Source organism: Oncorhynchus mykiss, chromosome 12, assembly GCF_013265735.2.
Source record: "Oncorhynchus mykiss isolate Arlee chromosome 12, USDA_OmykA_1.1, whole genome shotgun sequence".
Lineage (NCBI taxonomy): Eukaryota > Metazoa > Chordata > Actinopteri > Salmoniformes > Salmonidae > Oncorhynchus > Oncorhynchus mykiss.
Genome location: NC_048576.1, coordinates 6,891,549 through 6,904,434, shown reverse-complemented (window position 1 = coordinate 6,904,434; position 12,886 = coordinate 6,891,549). Strand labels below are relative to the sequence as shown.

The window sequence follows — 12,886 nt, the reverse complement described above, 5'->3', positions numbered from 1 at the left end:
CCCAGACCCTAGCATATCCCTTAACCCAGACCCTAGCCTAACCCTTAACCCAGACCCTACCCTAGCCTAACCCTTAACCCTAACCTATCCCTTAACCCAGACACTAACCTATCCCTTAACCCAGACCCTAACCTAACCCTTAACCCAGACCCTAGCCTAACCATTAACCCAGACCCTAACCTATCCCTTAACCCAGAACCTAACATATCCCTTAACCAGACCCTAACCTATCCCTTAACCCAGACCCTAACCTATCCCTTAACCCAGACCCTAATCTATCCCTTAACCCAGACCCTAACCTATCCCTTAACCCAGACCCTAACATATCCCTTAACCCAGACCATAACCTATCCCTTAACCCAGACCCTAGCCTATCCTTTAACTCAAACCCTAGCGTATCCCTTAACCCAGAACCTAACCTATCCCTTAACCCAGACCCTAGCCTATCCTTTAACTCAAACCATAGCGTATCCCTTAACCCAGAACCTAACCTATCCCTTAACCCAGACCCTAGCCTATCCTTTAACCCAGACCCTAGCCTATCCCTTAACCCAGAACCTAACCTATCCCTTAACAACAGATAGACCCCAAAAAATAAATAAAAAGTAAGTTTGTTCTGAAGTGTCTGTCCTATATCTGAGAGAGAGAAGGAGGGGGGGGGGTGCATTCATTTAACCCTTTTTCTCTGGCACTGATACAGTCACCAAACTGTATATTAGAGTTTCTACTGCTACCGGGGGGGGGGGCTATAGACTAGAGCGAAACAACTGACGTGCCTATGACAGGAACATGTAGGGATCAGTAGGGGAAGTCTGACTTGACATGGTTTTATACCCGGGAATAATCCATAAATACACCAAACGCTATAGGCAGCATATATAGGCTGTGACCTATATGTTAACCTCTATAAACAGGGTGACAGGACAATGAAAACATTATATATATATATATGTTACCTTTATTTAACTAGCAAGTCAGTTAAGAACAAATCTGAATACTTATGTATATTTAATGTCATATTTAATATGATTCTTTTTAACATTTGCAAAAAATGTTCTTGCTTTGTCATTATGGGTTATTGTGATGTCATTATGGGTTATTGTGATGTCATTATGGGTTATTGTGATGTCATCATGGGTTATTGTGATGTCATTATGGGTTATTGTGATGTCATCATGGGTTATTGTGATGTCATTATGGGTTATTGTGATGTCATCATGGGTTATTGTGATGTCATCATGGGTTATTGTGATGTCATTGTGGGTTATTGTGACGTCATTATGGGTTATTGTGATGTCATTATGGGCTACTGTATAGATTGATGAACTTTTTAATCCATAATAGAATAAGGCTATAATTTAACAAAATGTGGGGAAATTCATGGAGTCTAATTACATTCCAAATGCACTGTAACTTAAGTGGTTAAATGTCACTATTTTTTTTTTTTTTTACATATTCTAATGAGTCCTTGGGCTAGATTCTATAAGCTCTGCGCTAGCTGACACCCACATCGCGGTTGTTATGGCGGTGTCACCACTTTGACTGCTCCCAAATGCAGTTACACCTCCGACATCGCCAAAACATCAGCTATGCAGGCTATCACCGGTTAACACTTGATCTGATTGAATCTGGGTCCCGTGTTTCATTTTTACAGCTACGACAGGAGTTATCCTTTCTTTGTTGTGATATTAGGAGTACGATATGTCATCATCCATGCTTCATTTTTTAAAAATCTGAATTTTCTTCAACGTGTCTTGATTATGTCTTGCTCTGTTAATCCATCTTCACCCTTCATCAGGGTGGCAGCTAACACTCGGAAGACGACAGTCACCTTCTAGTCGTCTGTTCAAGAGAGGACAGGGCTCGACTTGCCTCAGGAGGTTTTCACTCAGGCTTGCCATCTGAAATGGCACCCTATTCCCTGTATACTGTAGTGCGCTACTTTTGACCAGGAGCCTATAGGGTTCTGGTCTAAAGTAGTGCACTGCATAGGGAATAGGGTGCCATTAGGGTGCTATCCTCTTCTATTTAGAGACGTGACGACTTGGCTTTGCTTTCTGGAGTTTTTCACACAGTCTTCGCTATAGCTACAGATAGACTCCACGTAAAAATGGCAAAATGGTATTTTGTATCAAAACTTTATTTATCAAACAAAAAGAATACACCATCGAAATACCATTTCTATTTAAAAAGAAAAAAAAAAGAAAAATGAACAGTGGAACTGCTTGCTCTACAGTGCATTACAAAACCAGCAATTGTATACAACGTTGTGGATAGAAACAGACAAGAAGAAGATGTTTCTTACTCTTTATGAGATAATAATAAGATAATAATAAGATACGCAATTTTGTCTTATTCCCTTCTTCGCTTTAAATGAACAAAATGTACACTTTTAATATTGTACAATCACTAAATCTAATTTGGTTAACAATTTAAAAAAAAAAAAAATTAAAAATGCGGACAATTTTTCAGTATGAATTCAAAGAACATGTAGTTAGGACTTGTTTCTGGATATTTCACCTTCTCAACAGTCATCACAGTTTTGTTAGTAAAAAGAGTGTGGTCCTTTCTTGTTATAACCAATAATCCATTACAGGTTATAACCTATAGCCTATAATCCATAACAGGTTATAACCTATAGTCTATAATCCATAACAGGTTATAACATACAGCCTATCATTCACAACAGGTTATAACCTATAGCCTATCATTCATAACAGGTTATAACCTATAGCCTATAATCCATAACAGGTTATAACCTTTTGCCTATAATCCATAATAGGTTATAACCTCAGCCTATAATCCATAACACGTTATAACCTTTAGCCTGTCATACAAAACAGGTTATAACATATAGCCTATCATACAAAACAGGTTATAACCTATAGCCTGTCATACAAAACAGGTCATAACCTATAGCCTGTCATACAAAACAGGTTATAACCTATAGCCTGTCATACAAAACAGGTTATAACCTATAGCCTGTCATCCATAACAGTTTATCAAATGCACTTGTTATTCAAATATCCAGCCAATCTAGACAGTTTGGGTAAATTGTGACATGATAGATGTCTGTGTAAGGCTGCAACTCAAGCTATCTACGGGTGACTTCCTTTTCTGAGAGGACGTGCTATCCTGTACGGTATCCAAATTAGGACTAACTGCTTGTGACTCCAGAGTCTGTCCTAATATTGATACCGCAATCATGATGTGGCTGATGGGAGAATGACAACAGGAAGAGGGCATTAAATGGGATGGACACCTTCCTAACAGTATTGAGAATGAGATCTTGAATGGGTTTTTCCAAATGTCGTTTCCCCCCCCCCCCATTACTAAACTACATGTCCAGAATGATCACGTCGTTCTTCATAAATAATAGTAATGTGCGCTCTAAATAATATATTACATTTTATCATAAAAAGTACCCTCCCCACACCCACCCACAGTCAATGAGTTAACTAGCAATTTGTCCTTCAGTTGCTCTATGGAACTGTACAATGGAAGAAAAAAAAAAACATGGCACCCTATTCCCTATATAGTGCACTACTTTTGACCAAAGTTCATAGGGCTTGAGTCCAAAGTAGGGCACGAAATAGGGAATAGGATTCCATTCGGGACTGACCCAATTTTTTTTTCATGTTGTCTTGCTTCAGCGGGTCCTTTCTCCAGGGTAATACACATGTACAGCATACAATAAAATATAGAGCCATGGTCTGCCTGTCTGTCGTTCAGAAGAGAGAAGACTATGTCGACAGGACTTCATAGCTCATTTGTTACCGTGCACTAAGGGCGAGGCAAAGAGAGAGAAAAAAAAATCACGTTTCATATTTTCATACAGATCTCCATACAAATAAAGTGACCAACGAAGAGAAAAACTAAGAACGGAAAAGCAAACGTATAGGCACATAGAACATCTCCATTTTTCTCAACAAATTAAAAATACATTTGAAAAAAAAGTATTTAAAAGAAAATACCACTCAAAAAAACAAAAAACAATGTTGTGTTTCATTAGTCCACTGTTGAAAACAATCCTCAAAATGTTTTGCAGGTCAGCAATCAAGTTTCCAAGATGTACAACGTTAAAATTCTAGAACGTGTCCTAAACGCATCATACTGTGTGACATGTTCTGGACTTTTCAATATTCTAGATCTTGAAAACTAGATTTTGTTTTGTGGAATTTTCCTTTAAGGGCAAACAGATGAAAAAAGAAAACCCCAAATGGTACAACGTAGAATGAGAGCACACTCGACAGTTTGTTGTGAGGAAATAAAGACATTGTTCTGTGATGAGTCGTCTGATCTGTGACTTTTCTTTCCCCTCTATTCTAAACCATTTGAATGTCTCACTGGCACAGACATCAATACCATATTCAGCATTGTTCCTATTTCCAGTCGGTGTCCTAATATGAATCCTAACATTTGATACAGTATAATGAATTCAACCCTTTATCTCCTGCGTTCTAATCTAAACATGTTCTGAATGACAATGTAGCTAACGCTCTATCTCCTGTGTTCTAATCTAAACATGTTCTGAATGACAATGTAGCTAACCCTTTATCTCCTACGTTCTAATCTAAACATGTTCTGAATGACAATGTAGCTAACGCTTTATCTCATGTGTTCTAATCTAAACATGTTCTGAATGACAATGTAGCTAACCCTTTATCTCCTACGTTCTAATCTAAACATGTTCTGAATGACAATGTAGCTAACCCTTTATCTCTCTGGGACAATCCATCTTCAGAGGGGGGAAAAAAAATATAGAGGCTTGCAAATGATAAAGGGAGCACAGTTACCGTGGGTTACCAGAATCAAACATGCGAATATTGATGTCCTATTTTCATGGCGATTAATGATTCATTTATCACTTAAGTGGTACATATTGATGCCATGTTTTGTTAAAAGGCTTCAGGTTATGTACAGTATCTATCCTCAGTGATGCATAGCAACCCATGCAGCCCCATAATGTAAAACTAGATTAGAAGCCAGTAGGGTTTAATCAATTGGTTTAAAAATAGTTGTACTGCAGCTTTGACAGAACTGCTGATGTAAAAATATACTATATGAAATAATATAATCGTTTATCATATAAAAATGACCAAAACAAACCCCTGTGTGATCACATTGTTAGTCAGTCAACCGTACAACCTCAAACTGAGGTACATGTGTCTGTCTCATGAAAACCTTAACTGTTAAAATGACGACTCATCAATAGCATCGACGCCGCCATAATCAACAACAAAAAAGAAACATCTCTCGGGGGTTTTAATTATGCACAAGACGCTGTATGTTGTGAATAAGGTGGCATTAACCAAAACAATGGATTGTTCAGAGTAAATAACATACATTCATACAAAAGCCTTCCAACCCCTGTAAATACCATTTGATACTGTCTTGATTCCCAGTACGTTCCAAGACCTCATACATTGACTGGAGCGCCTGGTTATAATTCTTGGTGTTGTTTTAACGATTTCAACAGCTGTCTGTAGTTGTGATATAGGGTAGCAACACAACCAGGGCAGACGTTCAGTTGAGGAGCAGCAACACAAATGGACCTGAACAAGGATCCAGAACTTTCCAGAGTCTGAAGTTGGTTCTGTAGAGTCCGTATTGAGATGATCCAGTACCCAGGGCCTAACCAGTGTTCCTCACAGCCTGTAGAATGTTCTAGGCTGTGGTCACTGACTGTGTCACTGTTTTAGGAAAGAGAAGAGGGAGCGTGTGTACGGTGTCCATATTTGGACAGCCTCGGGTTCCCAAGGAGTTGGTATACGTTTCATTCCAACGCCGTAAGGGTGTGGTTACTGTGAGACCTCTCATGTTGTCTCACAACATCACCAGGCAACGAGCGGTCCGGGTGAACGTTGGTGAACTAGGGGTCCAGGGAAACGTTGGTGAACTAGGGGTCCAGGGAAGCGTTGGTGAACGAGGGGTCCAGGGAAGCGTTAGTGAACTAGGGGTCGAGGAAAACATTAGTGAACGAGGGGTCCAGGGACACGTTGGTGAACGAGGGGTCCAGGAAAACTTTGGTGAACGAGGGGTCCAGGGAAGCGTTGGTGAACGAGGTGTCCAGGGAAACGTTGGTGAACGAGGGGTCCAGGGAAACGTTGGTGAACGAGGTGTTCCAAGGAAGCGTTAGTGAACGAGGGGTCCAGGGAAACGTTGGTGAACGAGGGGTTCCAGGGAAGCGTTGGTGAACGAGGGGTCCGGCTGAACGTTGGTGAACGAGGGGTCCAGGGAAGCGTTGGTGAACGAGGGGTCCAGGGAAACGTTGGTGAACGAGGGGTCCGGGTGAACGTTGGTGAACGAGGGGTTCCAGAGAAATGTTGGTGAACGAGGGGTTCCAGGGAAATGTTGGTGAACGAGGGGTCCAGGGAAACGTTGGTGAACGAGGGGTTCCAGGGAAGCGTTGGTGAACGAGGGGTCCGGCTGAACGTTGGTGAACGAGGGGTCCAGGGAAGCGTTGGTGAACTAGGGGTCCAGGGAAACGTTGGTGAACGAGGGGTCCGGGTGAATGTTGGTGAACGAGGGGTTCCAGAGAAATGTTGGTGAACGAGGGGTTCCAGGGAAATGTTGGTGAACGAGGGGTCCAGGGAAATGTTGGTGTCTGGAGATAATAACCAATCCAAAGGTCTAATACTATAGACCCAGCTGTAACACTTGTGCCTTCAGTTCAAAGTTCAATCCAATACACCAGTAACGCACAAGGAAACCCTCCAAAATTAACATTGATAAATGAAAACTCAAAAGGTGGTGTTTTAAAGGGAAATCAACACTAGGGAAATCTTTTAGATTCTCCTTAATCGTTAGTCTTGATGTTTTGGGATTACAGAGAGGTCTGTCAGGGGGGTTGGTTACTGTATTTATAGGGGTACAGAGAGGTCTGTTACTGGTTATAGTATTATAGGGTTACATAGAGGTCTGTTAGAAGGGTTGGTTACAGTATATGGGGGGGGGGGGGGTGGAGAAGTATCTGTGTTTCTGAGGTTCTGAGCTTCACCCCCCTCTCTGTGCCCTGCCCTATGGTGTAATACTGTGGTTCTGCTGTCTGTGCTGCTGCTGTTAAGGTCTGACGGACTGTCTGGATGGGACTCTCTGCCAGGGCAGCTGGGGTTAAAAGGCCGAGCCAGTGATGGCGTTGAGTTGCTTCATGAGTCCCTCTAGGCTCGCCATCTGTTCACTCAAGTCGTCCTGTTCGTAAACCTAGAAGATAAAAAACAAAAGTCCTCTGTCACACAAAGTCAAAAAAGGGTCATTGTCCAGAAGAACTCGTGTTACGGTGTAGATTTTAGGACATCCTCAGCCTCATAACTCCTTGAGGCAATCGTCAACCCTTCTTGAGTTTGTCCTAAAATGCACACCATACCAAAGGTGCAGGATACATACAGTACCCATATATTGGTATGATCATACAGTACTTTATATATTACAATCAAATGCCGACCGCATTATCTACCAAGAGAATTCTCTTCGATTATAACCACAGCCCTGTATATCCCCCCACCCCAAGCAGACACCTTGACGGCCCTGAAAGAACTTCATTGGACTCTATGTAAACTGGAAACCACATATCCTGAGGCTGCATTTATTGTAGCTGGGGATTTTAACAAGGCTAATCTGAAAACAAGGCTCCCTAAATTTTATCAGCATATCGAATGCGCGACCCGGGCTGGTAAAACCCTGGATCATTGTTACTCTGACTCCCGCGACGCATACAAAGACCTCCCCCGCCCTCCATTCGGCACATCTGACCACCACTCCATTTTGTTGCTCCCAGCCTATAGACAGAAACTAAAACAGGAAACGCCCCTGCTCAGGTCTGTTCAACGCTGCTCCGACCAATCGGATTCCACGGTTCATGATTGCTTCGATCACGTGAACTGGGATATGTTCCGCTTAGCGTCGGACAATAACATTGATGAATACGCTGGTTCGGTGAGGGGGCCATTGAGGTGTACCCACAGCATTGGTGATGTGGTACCCACAGAGACTATTAAAACCTTCCCCAACCAGAATCTGTGGATTGATGGTAGCAATCGCGCAAAACTGAAAGCGCGAACCACTGCTTTAATTTAGGGCAAGGCGACCGGAAACATGACTGAATACAAACAGTGTAGCTATTCCCTCCGCAAGGCAATCAAACAAGGTAAGCATCAGTATACTGTAGAGACAAAGTAGAGTCACAATTCAACGGCTCAGACACGAGAGGTATGTGGCAGGGTCTACAGACACGGACTAAAAAAATAAAACCAGCCGCGTCGCGGACCACGATGTCTTGCTCCCAGACAAACTAAACAACTTCTTTGCTCGCTTTGAGGACAATACAGTGCCACCGACACGGCCCGCTACCAAAACCTGTGGGCTCTCCTTCACTGCAGCCAACATGAGTAAAACATTTAAACGTGTTAACCCTCGCAAGGCTGCAGGCCCAGATGGCATCCTCAGCCGCGTCCTCAGAGCATGCGTAGACCAGCTGGCTGGTGTGTTTATGGACATATTCAATCAATCCTTATCCCAGTCTGCTGTTCCCACATGCTTCAAGATGGCCACCATTGTTCCTGATCCCAAGAAAGCAAAGGTAGCTGAACTAAATGACTATAGCATTCACTTCCGTCATCATGAAGTGCTTTGAGAGACTAGTCAAGGATCATATCACCTCCAGCCTATCTGACACCCTAGACCCACTCCAATTTGCTTACCGCCCCAATAGGTCCACAGACGACGCAATCGCAATCACACTGCCCTGACCCATCTGGACAAGAGGAATACCTATGTAAGAATGCTGTTCATCGACAACAGCTCAGCATTTAATACTATAGTACCCTCCAAACTTGTTATTAGGCTCGAGATCCTGGGTGATCATACAGTACTTTATATTGGTTTGATCTTACATTACTTTATATTGCTGTGATCATACAGTACTTTATATTGCTGTGATCATACAGTACTTTATATTGCTGTGATCTCACAGTACATTATATTGCTGTGATCATACAGTACTTTATATTGGTGTGATCATACAGTACTTTATATTGGTGTGATCATACAGTACTTTATATTGCTGTGATCATACAGTACTTTATATTGGTGTGATCATACAGTACTTTATATTGCTGTGATCATACATTACTTTATATTGGTGTGATCATACATTACTTTATATTGGTGTGATCATACAGTACTTTATATTGCTGTGATCATGAAGTACTTTATATTGCTGTGATCATACAGTACTTTATATTGCTGTGATCATACAGTACTTTATATTGGTGTGATCATACAGTACTTTATATTGCTGTGATCATACAGTACTTTATATTGCTGTGATCATACAGTACTTTGTATTGCTGTGATCATACAGTACTTGGGTCTTTAAAAAGTGTCAAAATTGTGTATAGCTTCCAGGAAAACAGCATCAATATCACTTAGCTTAAGCATTGGCTTACAAGCGGAACGACAAGTGGATCACCATGGTGATTCTCCCACAGTGTGTGTGTTTGTTAATATGTTTGTGTTTGTTGACATTCCGGATCTGGTTACTTTCCTCTCTCTATCTGTATCCTGCAGTCAGACAGTTCCCCTCTCCCTCTCCCTCTCTCTCTCTCTCTATCTCTCTCCCTCTCTCTCTGTTTATCTCCCTCTCTCTCTCTCTCTCCATCTGTGACCTCCAGGTAGACAGCTTCCTCTCTCTCCTTCTCCATCTGTGACCTCCAGTCAGACAGCTTCCTATATCTCTATCTGTGATCTCCAGTAAGACAGCTTCCTCTCTCTCTCTAGCTGTGACCTCCAGTCAGACAGCTTCCTCTCTCTCTCCATCTGTGACCTCCAGTCAGACAGCTTCCTCTCTCTCTCCATCTGTGACCTCCAGTCAGACAGCTTCCTCTCTCTCTCCATCTGTGACCTCCAGTCAGACAGCTTCATCCCTCTCTACCTGTGACCTCCAGTCAGACATCTTCCTCCCCCTCTCTATCTATGACCTCCAGTCAGACAGCTTCATCCCTCTCTATCTGTGACCTCCAGTCAGACAGCTTCCTCTCTCTCTATCTGTGACTCCAGTCAGACATCTTCCTCCCCCTCTCTATCTGTGACCTCCAGTCAGACAGCTTCATCCCTCTCTATCTGTGACCTCCAGTCAGACATCTTCATCCCTCTCTCTCTGTGACCTCCAGTCAGACATCTTCCTCCCCCTCTCTCTCTATCTATCTATGACCTCCTGTCAGACAGCTGAAACTGCTAAAGTGCTAAACTGGTCCACCAGAACCCATCATTCTTTTTGTTAAATGTTTGACAGAAGATCTATGTCCTTGTTGTGATCCATTTAAAGATAAATCTGTTGTTTTCTTCTTAAAGCAGACCCTGAGCATAACCCCTGTGATGGTAAACTGAAGGTGCATGGACATGCTTCAGAGAGTTTATATAAAAGCACATGCTTTAATCAGCTCCACAGTTTAATAAGTTTTACTAAATGAATCCTAGATTATCCTTTAAATCTTACTAAATGAATCCTAGATTATCCTTTAAATCTTACTAAATTAATCCTAGGTTACCCTTTAAATTTTCCTAAATGAATCCTAGATTATCATTTAAATCTTACTAAATGATTCCTAGATCACCCTTTAAATCTTACAAAATGATTCCTAGATTATCCTTTAAATCTTACTAAATTAATCCTAGATTACCCTTTAAATCTTACTAAATGATTCCTAGATCACCCTTTAAATCTTACTAAATGAATCCTAGATTACCCTTTAAATCTTGTTAATTGAATCCTAGATTACCCGTTAAATCTTACTAAATAAGGTTGGGGACCATCATGAAATAACCATCTCCCTTATTCCTAGCTGATGAAGCCTTGGTGACACAGCACTGATGTACAATTATCGGAGTGTGTGTGTGTTTGTGTGTCTAGCTTTTCCTCAAAAAAATTATTTACATTTACATGACAGTTATACATTACATTACAGTTATAAGCTACTGGGCCTCTGTCCAATCCCCTTTTTTGGTGGGATAATGTAAATACTTGGGTATAATGTAAGTCCTTGGGGGATAATGCAATGCTGTGGGGGATAATGTAACTCCGTGGGGGATAATAAAGGTAAAAAAAATAATGTAACTCTGGATGGGATATTGTAACTCCGTGGGGGATAATGTAAAAACGTGGGTATAATGTACATCCTTGGGGATAATGTAAGTCCTTGGGGGATAATGTAAATACTTGGGTATAATGTAAGTCCTTGGGGGATAATGTAAGTACTTGGGGGATAATGTAACTCCGTGTGGGATAATGTAACCCTTGGGGGATAGTGTAACTCCGTGGGGATAATGTACATCCTTGGGGGATAATGTCAGTCCTTGGGGATAATGTAAGTCCTTGGGGGATAATGTAAATACTTGGGTATAATGTAAGTCCTTGAGGGATCATGTAAGTCCTTGTGGGATAATGTAACTCCGTGGGTGATAATGTAAGTCCTTGGGGAGTAAATCAACTCCATGGGTGATAATGTAAGTCATTGGGGGATAATGCAAGTGCCTGGGGGATAATGTAAATCTGTGGGGGATAAATTAAGTCATTGGGGATAATGTACACCCATCGGGGATAATGTAAATCCACAGGATAATGTAAGTCCTTGGGGGATAATGTAACTCCGTGGGGGATAATGTAAATCCTAGGGTATAATGTACATCCTTGGGGATAATGTAAATCCGTGGGGGATACTGTAAGTCCTTGGGGGATAATGTAAATACTTGGGTATAATGTACATCCTTGGGGGATAATGTAAGTCCTTGGGGGATACTGTAAGAACTTGGGGGATACTGTAAGTCCTTGGGGGATAATGTAAGTCCTTTGGGGATAATGTAAGTCCTTTGGGGATAATGTAAGTCCTTGGGGATAATGTAAGTCATTTGGGGATCATGTAAATAATTCGGGGATCATTTAAATCCGTGAGGGATAATGTAAGTCCTTGAGGGATCATGTAAGTCCTTGGGGGATAATGTAAGTCCTTGGGGGATAATGTAAGTCCTTGGGGATAATGTAAGTCTTTGGGGATAATGTAAGTCATTGGGGGATAATGTAAGTCCTTGGGGGATAATGTAAGTCCTTGGGGGATAATGTAAGACCTTGGGGGATAATGTAAGTCCTTGGGGGATAATGTAAGTCCAGTTTAATGTTCTATTTTCTGCTGCTGCTGCGGAGGAGGAGGGTTGTTCCACCCCACTCTGATAAAAGAGAAAAACATACACATACCCCTAAGCATCTTGGTGCTTGGCGGCTTGGCGGGGAGAAAAGATGAGCATATAAAGTGTGTGATCGATGCCAGCCTATTTGGAGAGACTCCCACTGATGAGAAAAGGATCAATTACAAAGATATGTGGGATGGATAGAAAGATGCTGACCTTTCGAGGCAATCTCTTCTCCCCCTCTTCTCCTCATCTCTCTCTTCTTCCCCTCTTCTCCTCATCTCCCCTCTCTCTCTCTCTCCCTCTCTCTCTCTCTCTCTCTCTCTCTCTCTCTCTCTATATATATCTCCCTCTCCTCCCCATCCCTCTCTCTCTCTCTCTTTACTCCTCTCATCTCTCCCTCGCCTCCCCATCTCTCTCTCTCTCTCTCTCTCTTTACTCCTCTCATCTCTCCCTCTCCTCGACATCTCCCTCCTTTCTCTTGCTTTTCTCATTACTCTAGCAGGTCCTATAAAGTGTTATGGGGCTGCCTAATGCTTCTCCTAACTCCAATCCATGACCGCACTGATGCTTTCTCCGTGTTATTGTTATTGAGATATGAATATTTAATGGCACGATTCTTCCCCTGCACTGTGCTGTGTTTTATAATTCACACTGTGTGTGTGTGTGTGTGTGTGTGTGTGTGTGTGTGTGTGTGTGTGTGTGT

At 42.0% G+C, this 12,886-nt stretch overlaps 1 protein-coding gene across 1 annotated transcript in view; it reads right to left on the bottom strand.

Annotated features, from left to right (window-relative positions):
* Nucleotides 1-2,106: 2,106 nt before the first annotated feature.
* dcc (DCC netrin 1 receptor) overlaps nt 2,107-12,886 on the bottom strand; it is a 600,603-nt gene continuing 589,823 nt past the window's right edge. The window contains exon 29 of the mRNA XM_036936778.1: nt 2,107-7,203. Within this exon, the coding sequence (XP_036792673.1) occupies nt 7,114-7,203 (90 nt within the window). The 3' untranslated portion in view covers nt 2,107-7,113. The remainder of the gene's footprint in view (nt 7,204-12,886) is intronic.